Source organism: Leucoraja erinacea, chromosome 25, assembly GCF_028641065.1.
Source record: "Leucoraja erinacea ecotype New England chromosome 25, Leri_hhj_1, whole genome shotgun sequence".
NCBI lineage: Eukaryota > Metazoa > Chordata > Chondrichthyes > Rajiformes > Rajidae > Leucoraja > Leucoraja erinaceus.
The window spans coordinates 2,327,637-2,346,404 of record NC_073401.1 but is presented as its reverse complement, the minus strand read 5'-3'; the positions used below and the strand labels follow the sequence as shown (position 1 = coordinate 2,346,404).

Genomic DNA, 18,768 nt, shown 5'->3' with positions numbered 1-18,768 from the left:
GGACCTGCTTCAGCATTTAATGTGATCACGGTTGATATATCCCGGGTCACAGCTCCTATCCTGTGCCAGGTCTCCAAAGTCCCAATCTTTCAAAACGGTGTCTACTCCTGTTTTAAATGCCGGCAAAGATCGACTCTTCGGGCGGTGAATTCCGAAGATTCAGCTCCTAGTGCAGCTAGATTGCATTAAACTGCCACACTTGACAATACTTTCCTAGACTATCGCGTTTTATTCTCATTAATGCTCCAACACTCTTTTAGTTCCGATTTTTTTCGATGTTTTACAGTGAAATGACACATTTCCTAGTAAACCCAATAGGTTTCAAACGACAGCAGGAAACAGCATCATGTGCGTTTCAAGGGAGTGTTGCAGAGTGTGTCCCGGTGATTTTAAAGGGGGGCTGGTTTTTAGAGGGACCGCGGGGGAACTAGGGGCCCGGTTTATTATATAAAGCACGGGGACCAGGGTGCGAGTTAGCCTGAATGCTAAACACTACATGCTGGAGTAACTCGGCGGGACAGGCAGCATCTCAGGAGAGAAGGAATGGGTGACGTTTCGGGTCGACACCCTTGAGTCAGGGGAGAGGGTCTAGAGATATGGAAGGGTGAGGTGTGAAAACGACAGATCAAAGCAGATGCTGATAAAGGAAATGCAGTTAGCCTGATGCTGCACCAGCAGAATTTCTGAATCATCAGATAACATATTATTGAAGTTACTGACAAATTGCCTCCTGCTTTGAGTCTGTCGCCTCTATTCCACCGTGCACTCTGCACCATACCTGAGGGCAGCCTCCGCTACGCTCTGTCCCTGGGGTTACAATGCCTTGAGTAACCCACGATGCAAACCACATGTTATTGTTGATGGGGACTCCCAGCACCAACTGCAAGATGATCACAACGGTTTAATAACGGGGCATAACGCCAGCGGAAACGTAAAAACAAACTCCGTTTGAATGCAGAGAACAGATCGCAGGGTTTAGACAGAGAGCGCCGGCGAGTGCAGCAACGTGGGCAATGCCATCTAGTGCCACTCGACCAAGGGTTTAGAGCGCAGCGCTTGTTCCCTGTGCCTCGCCACTTGGCCGGCTGTTGGCAAATACAGCTGGCCAGCACTGTGTCTATCGGGCACACGCAAGGCCGGTGCTCGGCAAACCTGCAGCCCTTTGTTATGCTGATGTACAGGCAGCAGGCTTTGTCAAACGGCACGGCAGGGAGTGAGAGGGAGGGAGGGAGAGAGGATGAGAGGGTGGGGGGGGGGAGGGAGTGTGAGAGGGAGGGAGGGAGGAGAGGATGAGAGGGTGGGAGGGAGAGAGGAGGATGAGAGGGTGGGGGGGGAGGGAGAGTGAGAGAGGGATGGAGGGGGAGCGAGAGAGGGAGGAGAGGGAGGGAGAGAGGATGAGAGGGAGGGAGGGAGAGAGAGGATGGGTGGGAGGGAGAGTGAGAGAGGGGTGGAGGGAGAGAGGGGGAGGGGGAGGGAGGGGAGGGACAGATAGGGAGAGAAGGAGTGGGAGAGGGAGAGTAGAGGGTGAGAGGGAGAGAGGGGTGGAGGGCGGTAGAGGGAGGGGGAGAGGGAGGGACAGATAGGGAGAGAAGGAGGGAGGGAGGGAGGGGAGGAGAGGGAGAGGATGGGGGGAGAGGGAGGGCGGGAGAGAGGGATGGAGGGCGATAGAGGGAGGGGGAGAGGGAGGGGACAGATAGGGAGAGAAGGAGTGAGAGAGGGGGAGAGGGAAGAGGGATGGAGGGAGAGAGAGGGAGGGAGAGTAGGAGGGACATATAGGGAGAGAAGGAGGGAGTGAGAGAGAGGGAGAGGAGAGAGGGGGGGGAGGGGGGGGGCGGGGGAGAGGGAGAGAGGAAGAGAGGGCGGGGGAGAGAAGGGGGAAGATATGTTGCACTCAGCTGACCAAGCCAGCTCCAACGTCACAAGTAAATGAGACAAAAACAAGGGAACTGCCTCGCTGCTGTACGCACACTGCTGCCGCTTTTGTGTTCTCCACAATCTCGCTGCCGTCTCCTGACAGCTCGTCCTTTGTTGTAACTAATAAACGCCAGACTATTTGGCAACAGCTCTCCTGCCGTTGCTCTGCCCATCCGCCAGTTCCTCTGGTTATAAACTGATCCGGTCCTTTTGATGAAGTAACTGCTGGAAATCCGCGTCGCATCTGGCTGGTTGATCCGTATCGCACGAGAGACAGAGAGAGATAGAGACAGACAGAGACAGGGACAGACAGAGACAGAGGGAGAGAGTGGGGACACTCTTTGTGCGTGGAGCGTTTCAGTTGCTGGACAGCTCCCGCTCCCAGCTCTGCTGCCCGGCAGTGTGTGTGTGTGTGTGTGAGTGTCTGTGGATGCTCGCTTGGCTTTGAGCGTGTTGAAGACGGAGCGCCGCACACCAGCTCCAGTCTCTGCCTCCCCGCTGCCTGTCCATCCACCCCGCCCGCCGCCTGCCTCTTCAGTCTTCACCATGATCAGCGTGCAGCAGGGCGAGAAGCAGCTCTTCGAAAAGTTCTGGAGGGGGACCTTCAAGGCGGTGGCGACTCCTCGGCCAGAAAGCATCATCGTGGCCAGCATCAGAGCCCGGCGGAGCCTGAACAAGTAAGATGACTTTTCATCTTTTTTTTGTTGTAAATCTTGGAGAAAGCCGAGAATGTTGTAGACCACGGTTACCTGGCAGGTTGCTGTAGATTTAACTGACCATCTGCTGCAGTTAGTACATGTTATTCATAAGTACATGTTATTTCATCAATAGATTTGAGGACAGAAGGTTTTACTAAATATACGAGATCACCCAGTAAAAGGCGGTATAATTAGTACGTTTGGGTGACAATCCACTTGTTGGAATACAGGTGTTTATTCAGAGGGAAAGCGGTACTTATTTTGACCAGGGAGCCGCCAGTGGGGTCGCAGGCCATCCAGCTGAGATGAGCCCAGCTGTTTGCAACATGTTCCAATGACAACAACAGATCGTTTCAGATCAAAGAATGTACCCAATGTGAAGCTGGCACAATCAAACTAAAACTTTAATAACAAGAAAAATAAGTGAAACACATCACACTCCTTGGAAGGAGCTACATTATTCTCCACTTGTGTCTCAGCTTATTTATTACATTCATTTGAATCTTGGGTTATAACGTGGACCAGAACACTGGCTTGGTTAATTCCCTTCCTCTAAATTTCATTAGGAGCTGCAGGCATAGGTGGCAAAATAATCTAGCACAGGACGTTATTAATCCGGTAGCTACCTTGACCCGTTGTTTGAAATGAGCTGTTCCGTCTGATGCAGTTTCAGCAAAATTATCTGGTCACACTCAGACGAGAAAGGGGACTGACAGAACATAGACTGGATAAACTTTGACTTTACTTCGAAATCTTCGAATTATGGAGAAGGATTATCACCTGGTGCAGTGTACAGTTATCAGAAATTAAAAATAAAACTATGCATAGCTCGTGATATTTGAGTTATGAGGCAATCCTTGTTGCCAGAATGCTAAGAGCAATTGAAGCGAAGTTACAGCAGTAATACATTAATTTCACTAATGTTGCCCGGAAAGAACATCCCATGTAATTTGCAGTAATATGTAATATGTAATTATTGATGCATTGATATATGAGCGTGCACACTGATGTATGGAGTGTTTATGTGTATGGAAAAGAGTGTGTGCAAGCAAGGATGGTTCGGTCTGTGTATATGAGTGTGTTTACACGTCGGAGATGTTGCTTCATTGTGAGGGGTGCATGTGCACGTGTCAGGGTGAGTGCGTGTGCATGATTGAGTGTGCATGGGAATTGTATATGCATGAGTGCCCGTGAGTGCACGCACGTGTGTGCATGCATGTAAAAGTGCATGTGTACATGTGAGTGGGTGTATATGCGTGATTGAGTTGAATTACTGTGTCACTGGAAGTTCGTATGAATCAACCCGCATGGTGTTCCAACAGCCCACTTATACATTCAAGTTAACAGTGACACTGTATTCGGCAGCTACTGCAGCTGTACAGCCTCTCCTGCCATTGTATCTACAAGCTGTTTCCAACCAGCCTGGGTTCATTAAAAATTCAGCTGATCTTGTATGAGAAGGCCCAAGCATACAGCAGATGGCTTGCAGGCACATAATAAGCCTGGCTTTTCTCCTTGCCCTCAACAGATGTTACAAAAACTTTGATTGTCAGTAAGGTAGAACTGCGGAGCAGTTTAAAGTAAACTTTCATCTAATGTTTTTATAAATGTGGGGGTGGTGGGAAGGGGGATCTGAAAATGTTGGCATTGTAGGACAAACTGAAAGGCATTAGGTTTAACTTTCTCCTGGTTAGGGACATAATGTTCTTCTACATGTACTGTACGCTTGGTAATTGATGCTTTAAAAAAAAATAATGCTATTTGTTGAAATTTGGACGTTTACTACAATTCTCAATGGATGACAAAGTGCTAGCGTTTTGTTCTTTGATGAAGAGACGGGATTAGTGAAATCCTCAGCACTGCTACACACTGACAAAATCATGACAGATAGAACAAGACGGGCATGTATATCCTTTTTTTAAGCACTAACAGAGCAATTTTCACTGACCAGCAATAATGCTGATTCACATTTCACTGTTACTGTAATGCATGATCTGAATTAGGACTGCAGGGATTTTATAGGACTCTGATGCTCTAGAATGTTGTCAATGACAGACATGATTGTGAAGGGCTGATCCTTTTTAACACAGGGTTTCGCACCACTCTTCTGCAGTAATAGGGTTCATATGAGGGTGGAACAGCAGGTTGCCTCCAGTAAGAGAATTGCCTTTCACTGGGCAGATAAGGCCTGGTCATCTGCTAGCACCCTGTATTGCCCACGGGCCTGTGTTAAGTGCCTGTCCCACTTGGGTGACATTTCAGGTGACAGCCTACAAAGAGGTTGTCGCGTCGTGGTCGGGTTGTGACGTGGTCATGACGTGGCGTGGCGCGTGGTGACGAATGTAGCGACGTGCGGTAGCGTGCGGTGTCTCCTTGCCGCCCCAGGATTTTGGAATGTTCAAAATCCTCGCGCGATATCTGTGTGTCTTATCATGTCGTGCGCCCTTTCGCACGGTGACATACGGGTGACGCATGGTGACGCACGGTCATTGCCTATGCTAATTTATTTTGCGTTACCGTGCATCACCACGCGTCACCCGCACGTCGTCGTGCGTCCAGATGTGTCGCAGCACGTCCCCTTTTATAGGGGAGCTGGGTAATCAAATGACGTCACGTGCCCCAGGTGACGTAACCTGTCGTATCTTGTCGTATACCGTGTCGTGGGTGGACGTACATTGATGCAACTTGACGGCTTTGACGTCACAGGCGCTGTCCTATGGTGACGCACGGTGACACGCGCCCTGTCCCATGGTGATGTGTGGAAATTGGTGATGTACCTTGACGCAGTTGTGTCACTTCCTGTCGTACTACTTGAAAGCTGTCAGGCGACATCGGGCATCTGTCACTAACGGCCGTCATCGCCCATAACATCGCAAAGTGGGACGGGCCCTTTAGCATACCAACTTGAGAAACTGACTTTGAATCTTTGCAGCTGGTTCCCGGAAGATAGCTGGCATCGATGTTATATGATTATTCAAAGCCCCTGCTATTGCACAAGGTTCAATCTTTTAATTGGAATAATGCTCTTGCTAAAATAATGGAGGCAGGGAATTTTGATTACACCCTGTAAGTGGCCACTCTCCCATCCCATGGTACCATCTTCTCCTTCTTATCGAGTCCACACACAAGATTAGAAGTTGCTCAGCCAGAGCTGAACACACTTCTCAGCATCTACATACAATGGTGTCGGTCTTGTGCTTCTTGTGCGTGGTGGTGGAAAGATTGGTGGAAACAAGGCCACGATGTGAACGCTCTTTCCTTGACCCCATGGTGCCATCAAATGATCTAACTTACATTTTGAACAGAAAATTGTTTCCTAATAATTGTGTTTTGTGGGAGAGGTCCATGTATCAAAGCAGCAAACTGGCCCCACTCAGACAAAACTATAAGACTGTAACAAGGCTTATTTTGATTGGGCAGTTGTTAGCATCAAACATAGTTGGCAATGCAACATTAACAAAACCTTTTTGCAACTTGTATGGCAGCTGTGTTTGCAACAGTTTTCATGTAGAGCGATGGGCTTGCCTTGTTTTTTTCACTGGTAGGTCCTTCCCCTTGAGCATAGACCATAGAGCATTGAACAGTACTGCACAGGAAAAGGCTCTTTGGCCCACAAAGTCACTGCTAACATGATGCCAGGTTCATGTTCATTGGTGATAGGAGTGGCATTAGGCCATTCAGCCCATCAGGTCTACTCTGCCATTCAATCTTGCTTGATCTATCTCTCTCTCCCAACCCCAATTCTCCCGCCTTCTACCCACAACCCCATGATACCCGTACTAATCAATAATCTATCTATCTCTGCCTCAAAAATATGCATTGACTTGGCCTCCACAGCCTTCTGTGGTAATGAGTTCCCCAGATTCACCACCATCTGGCAAAATAAATTCCTCCTCATCTCCTTCCTAAAGGAACGTCCTTTAATTCTGAGGTTATGAACTCTGGTCCGAGGCTTTCCCACTAGTGGAAACATCCTCTCCACGTCCACTCTATCCAGGTTAAACTAACCTTCTGTGCCTATACATGATCCATATCCCGACATTTCCTCACATCCATGTACCTGTCTAGAATCCATCTAAATGTCACCAAAGACAGAAAAGGGAATGAAGCACTGAGGTAATCCATTGTAGAAAGGTAGAACTGAACGTTCTTGATAAGCTTGAAGAAATAAAACAAGAGTTCGAACACCTTCTGATTTTATTTTAATGTTACAGGTAGCAGGGGGTGTAAGCAGGTGGTGAGAGGTGTGTGGCTGTGACGTGTGGCAGTCAGAAGAATAAATGAGACCGAATCAGGTGTAGTCCTTATGATCACATGAGCCTGCACCACCATTCAATAACCGTTTATCCCTATTCCATTCTGTCTGATCAACATATTCTTGGCTTTCTTTAGAGTGTGAATTCTACAGAAATTTGCCTTAACTGTATTCATTTACTCAATGTTGACCACCACATAGAAAAGATAACTCCAAAGATTTACAACCTTGGATGTGGAAATATTCTCTTTCTCTTAGACTTAAATGGCTGAACCTTATCCTAATATTGTAGTTTTTTTTTGTTTTGTGATACCGTCGGGAAACAGGCCCTTCGCACCAGCGAGCCCGCGCCGACCTACGATCCCCGCACACTAACACTATCCTACACACATTGGGGACAATTTACAATTTAACCTAGCCTACAAACCTGTACGTCTTTGGAGTGTGGGAGGAAACCGGAGCTTACAGGGAAAACCCACGCAGGTCACGGGGGGAACGTACAAACTCCGTACAGACAGCAACCGTAGTCAGGATCGAACCCTGGCACTGTAAGGCAACTACCGCAGTGCCACTGTGCTGAGTTCCGAGATCTTCGTCTAAGAAAACCCCTTACTTAGCATCCAACCGCTCATTACTTATCAGTCTCATATATTTCAGTCAGATCAGTACTGTATCAACTAACTGTGCCTGGCTTTGAACATGAGTCCACCTCTTGTCTTCCTGAATCAACCATGTAGTTCTACCCTCAGGCAATATAATGAAATGGAGGTTAACAAAACAAAATTAAATCACTTTATTGGACTGTAAAACATTTAAAATAACAATTTTTAACATTTATAATGTGTTCAAGTCAATTAGAAACAGACTAAAGTGTTACATACAGGAGAACCTTGGCAACAGTGCAATGTGATCAAAGGTTATATTTATTATCCTGATCATAAACTGGCCAAGATTTAGTGTGCAGGAAGGAACTGCAGATACTGGTTTAAGCCGAATATAGACACTAAAATATGGAGTAACTCAGCGGGACAGGCAGCATCTCTGGAGAGAAGGACTGTGTGACGTTTCGGGTCGAGACCCTTCTTCAGACTGATGTCAGGGGAGGGGGCGGGACAGAGATAGAATGTAGTCGGAGACAGTAAGACTGGTGGGAGAGCTGGGAATGGGGAGGGGATGGAGAGAGAGGGAAAGCAAGGGCTGCTTGAAGTTGGAGAAGTCAATGTTCATACCGCTGGTGTAAGCTACGCAAGCGAAATATGACGTGCTGCTCGTCCAATTTGTGCTGGGCCTCACTCTGACAATGGAGGAGGCCCAGGACAGAAAGGTCAGATTGGGAATGGGAGGGGGAGTTGAAAGTGCTGAGCCACCGGGAGATCAGGTAGGTTAAGGTGGACTGAGCGGAGGTGTTCAGCGAAACGATCGCCGAGCCTGCGCTTGGTCTCGCTGATGTAGAGAAGTTGACACCTGGAACAGCGGATACAGTAGATGAGGTTGGAGGAGGTGCAAGTGAACTTCTGCCTCACCTGGAAAAAACTATTGGGGTCCTTGGATGGAGTCGAGGGGGGAGGTAAAGGGACAGGTGCTGCCCGGGGAGGGGGTGGTTCGGGTGGGAAGTGACGAGTTGACCAGGGAGTTGCGGAGGGAACGGTCTCTGCGGAAAGCAGAAAGAGGTGGAGATGGGAAGATGAGGCATGTAGTGGATCCGTCAGCTGTCGCTTCCCACCTCCACCTCTTGTATCCTCCAACATTTCTGCCACAAAACGAGAAAACAACGACTCGACTGTGACTGGTGAGCCAGTTCTCATATTATAACCTGCTGAAACTTCTCTACAGTAAATATTTCTACATATTTCCCAGTCACTATTCCCTCTTTTAAATCCATCCCTCCAATCTACTGTCTCCTCCAAAACTACTTTTCATGCAACCTGAAATGCTGCCAACTGTTGTTCAGACTTCAATCTCTGTTAAACCCACTTGGTGCATTTAACCATAATTATTTTTCTAGAGAGGGGTATACAGCTATTCAATTTGCCTCTTTGTTCAGCTGAGCTGCCTGAGCCATGCGTCATCTTCAGCTGAGAGAGTACCAAAAGGTGAAAGCGGACTGTCAAATAGATAGTGTCTTCTTTCATTACTTCAGGACATCCAAAAGTCCTCAAGAATCAATGAAGTGCCTCTGAAGTTCATTCATTATTGTGGAAAATACAGTAACCAATTTGTGCACAGGAAAGCCCCACAACAAGGTGGCAATAGTAATTGAATCATTCACTTTTAAGTGCGATAGATTAAGGGATGCATTTGGTTGGGTTACTAGTGAGAAGTTATCTGCTAATCATCAAAATTGTGCCATGGATTATTTTGTCTATGTGTGAAGACAGTTAGGACTTTGTTTACATAGCTTACAAGATGGCACGTGCAGGAAGGAACTGCAGATGCTGGTTTACATTGAAGGTAGACACAAATTGCTGGGGTAACTCAGCTGGACAGGCAGCATCTCTGGAGAGAAGGAAGGGGTGACGTTTCGGGTCGAGACCCTTCTTCAGACTGAGAGTCATGGGAAAGGGAAACGAGAGATACGGATGGTGATGTAGAGAGATATAGGACAAATGAATGAGAGATACTGTATGCAAAAAAGTAACGATTGCAATGTATATAATGTAAATGGTGTTACCTGTCTCCAAGCTACAGGGGGAGCAGTGTGATGTATGTAATACAATTAGCATATGTTTTGTCTTGTGCGAGGGGCCGCATGCGCTAGGGGAGACTCAAGGTGGCTTCCTGCAATAAAATAGCTTGTTAGTTTACTCCTGTATCTGAGAGTACTTTTAATTCAGTTCCAAGTACCCAAATACACTAAAGGAAACCGGCCATGGTTAGCTGTGGGCTAGGAGAAAAGGGCTAGGAGTTAGCCTTTGCCCCAACTGAGATATGTCACTGTCTTCATAATAGCAAGCAACGTATAGGGTACTTTGACACATCTTGAATCGTGGTACGTTTCAGTATAAATGTAAAACGTGAGCAAAAGCATTTGTTTATCAAAAATGGAATCCAAAAGTTCCTTCAATAGTTAGAAACCAGAAGTGACTGGGCAAATGTAAAGAACCAATTCATTGTACTGCTTTGATAGAACCACGAATCATATTTGACTAGATTCTATATTACGTTTCTAATGAGCTTTGCTGATACCCCTGAAATATGAAAGACAATTTATTTTAAAAGTCATAGGAAGGAACTGCAGATGCAGGTTTAAACCGAAGATAGACATAAAACGCTGGAGTAACTCAGCGGGACAGGCAGCATCTCTGGAGAGAAGGAAAGGGTTGACGATTCGGTTCAAGAACCATCTTTAGACCTTGTCTCGACCCGAAACATCACCCATTCCTTTTATCCAGAGATGCTGCCTGTCCCACATAGTTACTCCAGCAATTTGAGTCGATCTTCTTTTAATAGTCAGCAGTTTAGGTTGAAGAGCGATGTGGCTCTACATTTACAAGGAAGACGTCAGCTGCTGAATAGAAGTGATTATTCAGCGCACAGAAAGGCTAACATCTGTTCTTCAAACAAAATGAAGTTGTTCAGAGCAACAAAGTAAGAGGACTTTCGAGTGGTATAAACAGTGCTACACACAGTGGGAGTCACACTGTAACGAAAAGACGCTGTGAGGTCTGATTGCTTCCTTTAATCATAGAACAGTACAGGCCCTTTAGTCCACAATGTTTGTGCTGTACATGATGCCGAGTTAAACTGATCTCATCTGCCTGTACATGGTCCAGATCCCTCTATTCCCTGCAATTCCATGTGCCGATGTAAAACCCTCTTAAACGCCACTATTGTATCTGCCTCAACCACCACCACTGGCAATGCGTTCCTGGCCCCCACCATCCTCTGTTAAAAGCTGCCCCACACATCTCCATTATGCTTCCCCCCTCTCACCTTATAGTTATGCCCCCTAGTGGTGGACATTTCCACCCTGGGAGAAAGGTTCTGACTGTCTACCCTATCTAAGCCTCTCAGCGTTTAATATGTTTCTCCCAAGTCTTCCCTCAGCCTCTGATGTTGCAGAGAAAAAGTATGACAGATGCTTCTTTCACTTGGTAATGCAAGTGTTAGTCAGGACCACATCAAACCTTGGCTGCTATTTCATTCTCACATCCAACAGCTTGGTTTTCAATCAGAATGCCATAGTTTTGTGGGCCACAGGCAAGAGAATTTGGCCATTTATATTTGAAGGAAGCTTAATATGGTGAGCTAATGTTCCAACTGATCACCAAAGAGGAACAAGCATATTTTAAATCAATTGACTTAACGCTGGAGAATTACAGACTTGTGTTGGTATTTGATCCAGTGAGTTTGATTGTCCAAGGGTTTTGGACTTTGTCTGCTCTGATGTATGGAATACTGTTGAAGTGAAGATAGTCAAGGGCGATCAGTGGTTTTCTATTAGACTTTGTTTATTCCTGTCGGGAAGGTCGCAAAGTATATTATAGTCAGTTACAGTCGGTCCTGTTTAGAGTAATTGAGATCCTATTTCATGCAGAGGTACTATGTGTAGTTTATATTGTCACTGCACTAATGTTTCAGCCATTTGATTTTGGTTTAAATGTGACCCTCGGTTATTTTTTGAGCTGGAAGCTATTTCTAATAAAGTTGTTTAGAATGTAGCAACGAACATCTGAAATGGTGGGAAAATAGTCTGATAGTGAGTAGACCTCATGATGAAGGATGTTACACTGCAGGGAAGGTGAGGGAAGAACATAGAAACATAGAAAACATAGAAAATAGGTGCAGGAGTAGGCCATTTGACCCTTCGAGCCTGCACCGCCATTCAATATGATCATGGCTGATCATCCAACTCACATCCCGTCTTCACTTTCATATCTCCTTCAATTCCGTCTAATGGAGGAACTGAATATAGACACAAGTCGAGACCCTTCTTCAGACTTCTGAAGGAATGGGTGACGTTTCAGGTCGAGACCCAAAACGTCACCCATTCCTTCTCTCCAGAGATGCTGCCTGTCCCGCTGAGTTACTTTTCGTGTCTATCTTCAGTTTAAACCAGCATTTGCAGTTTCTTCCTACACAAATGGAGGACCTGAATTAGTCCAGGGGAGACTATGGCCCACTGCAGAGGAGCGCTGAGGGACGGCTGCATTACCTGAGGTGCCATCTTGTAGTGAGGCCAAACGCAATTTGGAGGAACATGACCTCATACTTCGCTTGGGCCGTTTACAACATGGCAGTATGAATATTGATTTCTCTAACTTCAAGTAACCCTTGCTTTCCCTCTCTCTCCGTCCCTCCCCACCCAAGTTCTCCGACTAGTTTCACTGTCCTCCTGATTAATTTTACTGTTTGAATGGCTCATTTTCCTCTCAGCCAACAATGAACCATTTACTTGACACTTATCTGCTTTGATCTGTCATTTTCACACCTTGCCCTTCCATACCTCTGGTTTCCCTCTCCCTGTCTGACTTGCTGTTACTCCAGCTTTTCGTGTCTATCTTCAACATATCTCAGTTAATCACTTCCTTTTGGCAAATCAAATATCAGCTGAACACTTTGAGAGGGCAAGATAAGCTTAGTTTTGTTTGGTTTAGAGATACAGCGCGGATACACCAGGTCTGCGCTGACTTACAATCCCCACATATTAACACTATCCTACACACACTAGGGACAATTATTACATTTACCAAGCCGATTACCCAACATACCTGTACGTCTTTGGAGTGTGGGAGGAAACCAAAGATTTCGGAGATAACCCACGCAGGTCACGGGGAGAACGTACAAACTCCGTACAAACAAGCACCTGCAGTCGGGATCGAACCCGGGTCTCCGACGCTTCACTCGCTGTAAGGCACTAACTATACCGTTGCGCTACAGTGCCGCCCTTAAGTTACACACAAGAAAATATCATTGGTGACCCAAATATTCTGGCTTCACCAGGCTACCACCCAGCTTCAGTTTGAAATCCTCTGGTGCTTCTAAATAAAAACTCTTCTTAATTTAAACCTATAATACAAGTTGAAAAGTTGAGCGCAAGGATTCAGATGCTGCAGCACAGAAAGCAAGGCACGACAACAGTCTATGTCCCTTTACAGTTGTAAATTTACTTTAACCTTGACTTGTTCCTAGTTCCTCGTTCACCTACCCAATCTCATCTTCAATGCTAACATAGATTATTAATTCCCTTGTTATCAATTTGACAGTGTCTCATCTCCTTCAGTGAAGAATTCTCTCCTTCTCTCTCAGTGATGCCTCCAATAATTAATCTTCTGTTGAGGCTGCCTTGTTCTGAGTTCACCAGGTACTAGAAACAGTCCAAAGCTTTCAAGTGTGTCTCATCCCTAACTCTGAACAACGTTAACTCTGAGCGGGCGGCACAGTGAAGCATCGGTAGAGCTGCTGCCTCTCAGTGCCAGAGACCCGAGTTGAACCCTGACTACAGGTGCTGGCTGCGTGGAGTGTGTTTGTTCTCCGCATACTATCCCCTCAGATAATTGGAGGTTTGTTAAGCATAGATATGCTTGTTTGTGTGACTGCATGGGATTCCTCCGGGTGCTCCGGTTACCTCCCGCGTTCGAAAGGCGCGCAGGTTTGTAGGTTAATGGGCTTCTGTAAATTCTCCATGGTGTGTAGGGTACAAAGGTGGATAACAGCGATGGTCAGTGTGGACTCGATGGGCCAAAAGGCCTGTTTCCACACAGCACCTCCAAACTAAACTAAACCTCTATCACATTAATACCATATTCCTACTGAAAGGAGTTCCAAATTCTGAAGCTGCTCATTGTATTTGTATTGTTCCAAGCCAAATCATTTAAAATCGTGATTCCATTCTTCCCAAAGTCAGAAGATCCATCCAAGATCCCTATGATACACATTACTCCAACTCCTTATTGGGGTTGATGTGGACTCAGTTTTGATATTCTGCATGGCATGGAGAAACAGCTTTACTGTACAATCTTATTGGGCTATAACTGTGCATCTAAAATCCCTTTGCTTCCCCACAGCACCAGAATTATGCAAACATAATTGCTACCTTTTAATTTTACCAAGATTATACCTCGGTCACTGGCAGTGAAAGTCGCTGTAACTTTTTTTGTCAATGTTCCTATTTTTCCCACATTCCATTGCAGCTTCATCTGGGCCAGTAAAATCTATTTTATCTCCTCTGCAGTTTCCAACCCGGCCCCCAAGGCCACGTACAAAGGAACAGATGAGGCCAGCACTGGATTCTGTCCGACACCCCTACCCAGTTCCATGAAAATCTGCCCTTAACCTTTGCATTCTCCATTACGACCAGGTTTTAATCCAGTTTGTTTTCCTGTCTCTAATTTAATCTTCTTGAATAATTCATACAAGCGCTGCCCTGTAAAGCCTTTGTTAAAGACAGGGAACCCTGCATCCATCGTATTTTCCTTTCCGATCAGGTCTGCTATCTCCTCAAATAATTGGCGGTTTGTTAAGCATAGATATGCTTGTTCAAATTTGCACATGCTTTATCTGCCTCATTATCTGTTTTGTCTTCATCTGGATTTGATTCTCAGCTACAGATGCCAACATTTTCTCTCGACTGATGTTAAATTAACACGTCCCATTTACCCAGGTTCTCTGTTTCTCTTTTTAAAAATATCATATCGCTGCATTTCCTTGCAACATAGCCGGAGAACACTTGATCCATTGAGTCATAGCACGGTGCAATCCCCTTCAATCCCATTTCCCCCCTGCTTTCCGTAACCTATTAATCTATTCTTTCTTATACTGTATATCCATTAACCCCCCACCTGCCCAACTGCATATCCTACTGCCCATTTTCTATTGACCTACAAGTCCTTGGGAGGTGGCAAGCACTGCCAAAGAAAGTCTAAACGGCCATAGGCAGAATATGCTGATGTCAATAACACTGCAGGTCAGGATCAAACCTTTGTTGCTGGACCTATGAGTAGGTGCAATACCTACTGCAACATTGGGTTGTCCATTTTAAAATGGCGTAGCAGCTTATTAGCCCCTTTCCATAGTCTGGGCTGGTAACCTCACTCAAAAGAGTCCTGGAATATAAGGATGTGAGTTTAACCTAGACCACTGGATCATTTTTGGTTGGTTACATTGAGTCCAATTGTTGCCTGTTTACCACTTGTTGGGCTGGGCTAAAATTATCACCATGGTTCCAAGGCCATCAAGGTGAATCTGTGGAATTCATTGCCACAGAAGGCTGTGGAGGTCAATGGATATTTTTAAGGCAGAGATATAGTACATACATTCTTGATTAGTACAGGTGTCAGGGGTTATGGGGAGAAGGCAGGAGAATGGGGTTATGAGGGAGAGGTCGATCAGCCATGATGGAATGTCAGAGCAGACTGGATGGGCCGAATGGCCTAATTTGGCCCCTATCCCTTATGACCTTATGACCTTTCCTGAGTATCTTGAGCATTGGAAGCAGTGATTGGTGATCCATGAGGAGGGGCAGATGGGTACAGTAACCAATTAAACAAGATGGTGGTCATTGTAGCTTAATACAGATGGTTGTAAGAATATAGAACGCTGAGCAGTGTGGCACAGGAGCAGCCCTTCAGCCCACAATCTCTGTGCTGACCATGATGTCAATTTAAATAGCATATCTGACTGTACACGGCCGATATCCCTCCATTCACAGCTTCTTCATGTGTCTGTCTAAATGCCTCTTGAGCTTTCCTAACATTTCTGTTTCTACCACTTCCTCTGGAGTCAGGTTGCAGGCACCCAAGATAGACACAAACAGCTGGAGTAACTCAGAATGACTGGCAGCATCTCTGGAGAGAAGGAATGGATGACGTTTCGGGTTGAGACCTTTTTTCAGACACCTATCACTCTCTGTAAAAGACTTGCCTCATACATCTACAAACTTTCCCTCTCTCCCTTTAGCATTTGACATCACCACCCTGGGGAAAAGGCTCCCACCATCTACTCTATAATGCCGCCCATAATTTTATATACTTCTATGGTGCCACCACTCGGCTTCCAACGCCTCAGAGAAAACAATCCAAGTTTGTCCAAACTCTCTCTCCTCAAGGCTAATAAAGTCCACACCAGGCAACATCCTGGTGAACCTTCTCTGCACCGCACCCAAAGCCTCCACATCCTTTCCTATAGTGCAAGCACCCAATACTCTAAATCTAACCTAACCCAAAGTGTTACACAGCTGCACCATGCCTTCCTGACCTTTATACACCATGCGGCAACCAATTAAGGCAAGTACACTGTATGTCTACATTATCACCTGTGATGCCACTTTCAGGTAGCTATGGACTAGGTCCCCAAGATACTTCTGTACTTCAATGCCCCTTAGAATCCTGCCATTTGCTGTATACGTTTCTCTCACATTTAACCTTCCAAAGTGTAGCACCTCACCATTATCTGCCATATCTGTCCTTCCTTTAGGACTTACTTGATCTATCTCCGACCCCCCGTTCAAACTCTCCACTACTCTGGTTCCCCACCCCTGCCACACTCGGTGAACCCTCCCAAGCACCATTAGCAAACTTCCATGCCAAGGTATTGATACAGCTCCAGTATGTGGGTGCAATCTGCCCTTCTTGTACAAGGTCTCTCATGCCCTGCAAGACAGCACAATGATACATATACGTGATGCATTCCCACCTGCACTAGCTCCTTAACCACACATTCAACTGTACCACTAAAACCACAGAGAAGGTTCACGAGACTGATTCCTGGGATGTCAGGACTTTCATATGAAGAAAGACTGGATAGACTTGGCTTGTACTCGTTAGAATTTAGAAGATTGAGGGGGGATCTTATAGAAACGTACAAAATTCTTAAGGGATTGGACAGGCTAGATGCAGGAAGATTGTTCCCGATGTTGGGGAAGTCCAGAACAAGGGGTCACAGTTTAAGGATCAGGGGAAAGTCTGTTAGGACCGAGATGAGAAAAACATTTTTCACACAGAGAGTGGTGAATCTGTGGAATTCTCTGCCACAAAAGGTAGTTGAGGCCAGTTCATTGGCTATATTTAAGAGGGAGTTAGATGTGGCCTTTGTGGCTAAAGGGAGTAGGAGGTATGGAGAGAAAGCAGGTACAGGACACTGAATTGGATGATCAGCCATGATCATATTGAATGGCGGTGCAGGCTCGAAGGGCCGAATGGCCTACTCCTGCACCTATTTTTTATGTTTCTAAGATGAGGCTGGTGAAAAATATTGAGCAGAATGACTTGACATGAACAATGTAGAAATAGTTATACTGGAGGTTAAAAGAATTGTGTGGCTTTCAATAGGTCTAGCACTTAACATGCCACATCACTGCGGAACAGCAATCAATGAAGCAAACAGAAGGCTGCATTGGGATGCTCACTAGAGCATAAATCAAAACATGCTTGACTGAAAATGCATCATCTGGCAGATGTGTTTCAGATTCCTTCCAGGCCGTGCAGTCCACCTGTGTCACTGCTCTGAATATCCCCGACCATTGATTTAATAGATCATAGATCCCCCTGACATACTGAGCTCACTTAGTCTTGATCTTATATAATAATGGGTTTGAAATTGTTAACTCCATCCAGATAAATGAGCCCAATATACAATATAACTTTCACAGGAACAATTCTGATGCAATAAGTTGACCATCTCTCTGCATAAACAGATGATGCCTGACCAGCTGAGTTCCTCCAACAGTTACACCTTGCTCATTATTACAGCATATTTTAGTTTAGTTTAGAGGCACATCACAGAAACAAACCCATCGGCCCACCAACCAGTGATCCCAACACATTGACACTAACCTACACACACTAGGGACAATTTACATTTATACCAAACAAATTAACCTACAAACCTGTACGTCTTTGGAGTGTGGGAGGAAGCCGAAGATCTCGGAGAAAACCCACAATGTCACGGGGAGAACGTACAAATTCTGTATAGGCAGCACGCATAGTCAGGATCGAACCCAGGTCTCCAGCGCTGCAAGTAGTGTAAGGCAACAACTTAAATGTAGAGCACCCTTTCCCCTGGCTCAACACTCTGCATTAGTTCAGTCAGGGAGCTCCCCCCCCCCCCCCCCTGCCATGAGTACCATGTAACCCCGTGCTACCTGCTCCATGGACAGATAGTCGGCAACTAAACCATCTTCCCCACCTGGTTTGCCAGGTGAGGAGGGGGCTGTTGACCCCCAGCAGGACCAAAAACAAGATCTGTCAAATGGCAGATGAGCTTCTAGCGAGCCAACGACCAACCACACTTCAGTAGAAGTTGCGATCGCTGTCGTTCATAACATTTGTAAGGAATGAAGAAAAACATGAAATGTAATTCTTCCCTCTCCTTGCTTCTCGAAAAAAGAAGTTGTTACCATGTCAATGCTCAGAGCAGAATCTATTTTCATTTCCCATGTCAGCCTTCTGAACAGGAATGGTAATTTGTGAAAAACTATAGCCAAGCAAAAAGTAAACCAACTCTGGTTAAGTTTCACAAGAGATCCTTGCTGATCATGAAGATAATTTTTTTCATCCCATCCAATCGATTAGATTGAAAGATGGTCAAGATATTTAAAAACAGCATGTTAAAGGCCAAATTGAAAATGTTATAATTATTTTCCAAACTTCACATAGTTTAAACTCAAAGAAGAAATGGGGAAAATGTTGCTCATTCCATTTTGGCAGCTAAAGTATTGAGGGTGAAATCTATCCCCAATACTGAATGAATCTATTTGCAATGTTACCTAACATTGAATCTGTGCACTATATGTTGAATCATACTTTGCTAGCCTATTATTTTCATGGACTGTCTTATCTGAGAATAAAGATTACTATACATAAGAGTTAGTCTTGTTGATAATTGAGGCCATTTGATTTCCTTTGTTGTTTTTGCCATCAAGGTGCTGAATTTCCGGCAAATATGGATAAGATGGTTTGGCAC

The 18,768-nt window shown here is 45.5% G+C and overlaps 1 protein-coding gene across 1 annotated transcript in view; it reads left to right on the top strand.

Annotated features, from left to right (window-relative positions):
• Positions 1 to 1,855: 1,855 nt before the first annotated feature.
• srrm4 (serine/arginine repetitive matrix 4) overlaps positions 1,856 to 18,768 on the top strand; it is a 420,499-nt gene continuing 403,586 nt past the window's right edge. Inside the window, exon 1 of the mRNA XM_055655573.1 lies at positions 1,856 to 2,591. Coding sequence (XP_055511548.1) covers positions 2,461 to 2,591 — 131 coding nt within the window. The 5' untranslated portion in view covers positions 1,856 to 2,460. The remainder of the gene's footprint in view (positions 2,592 to 18,768) is intronic.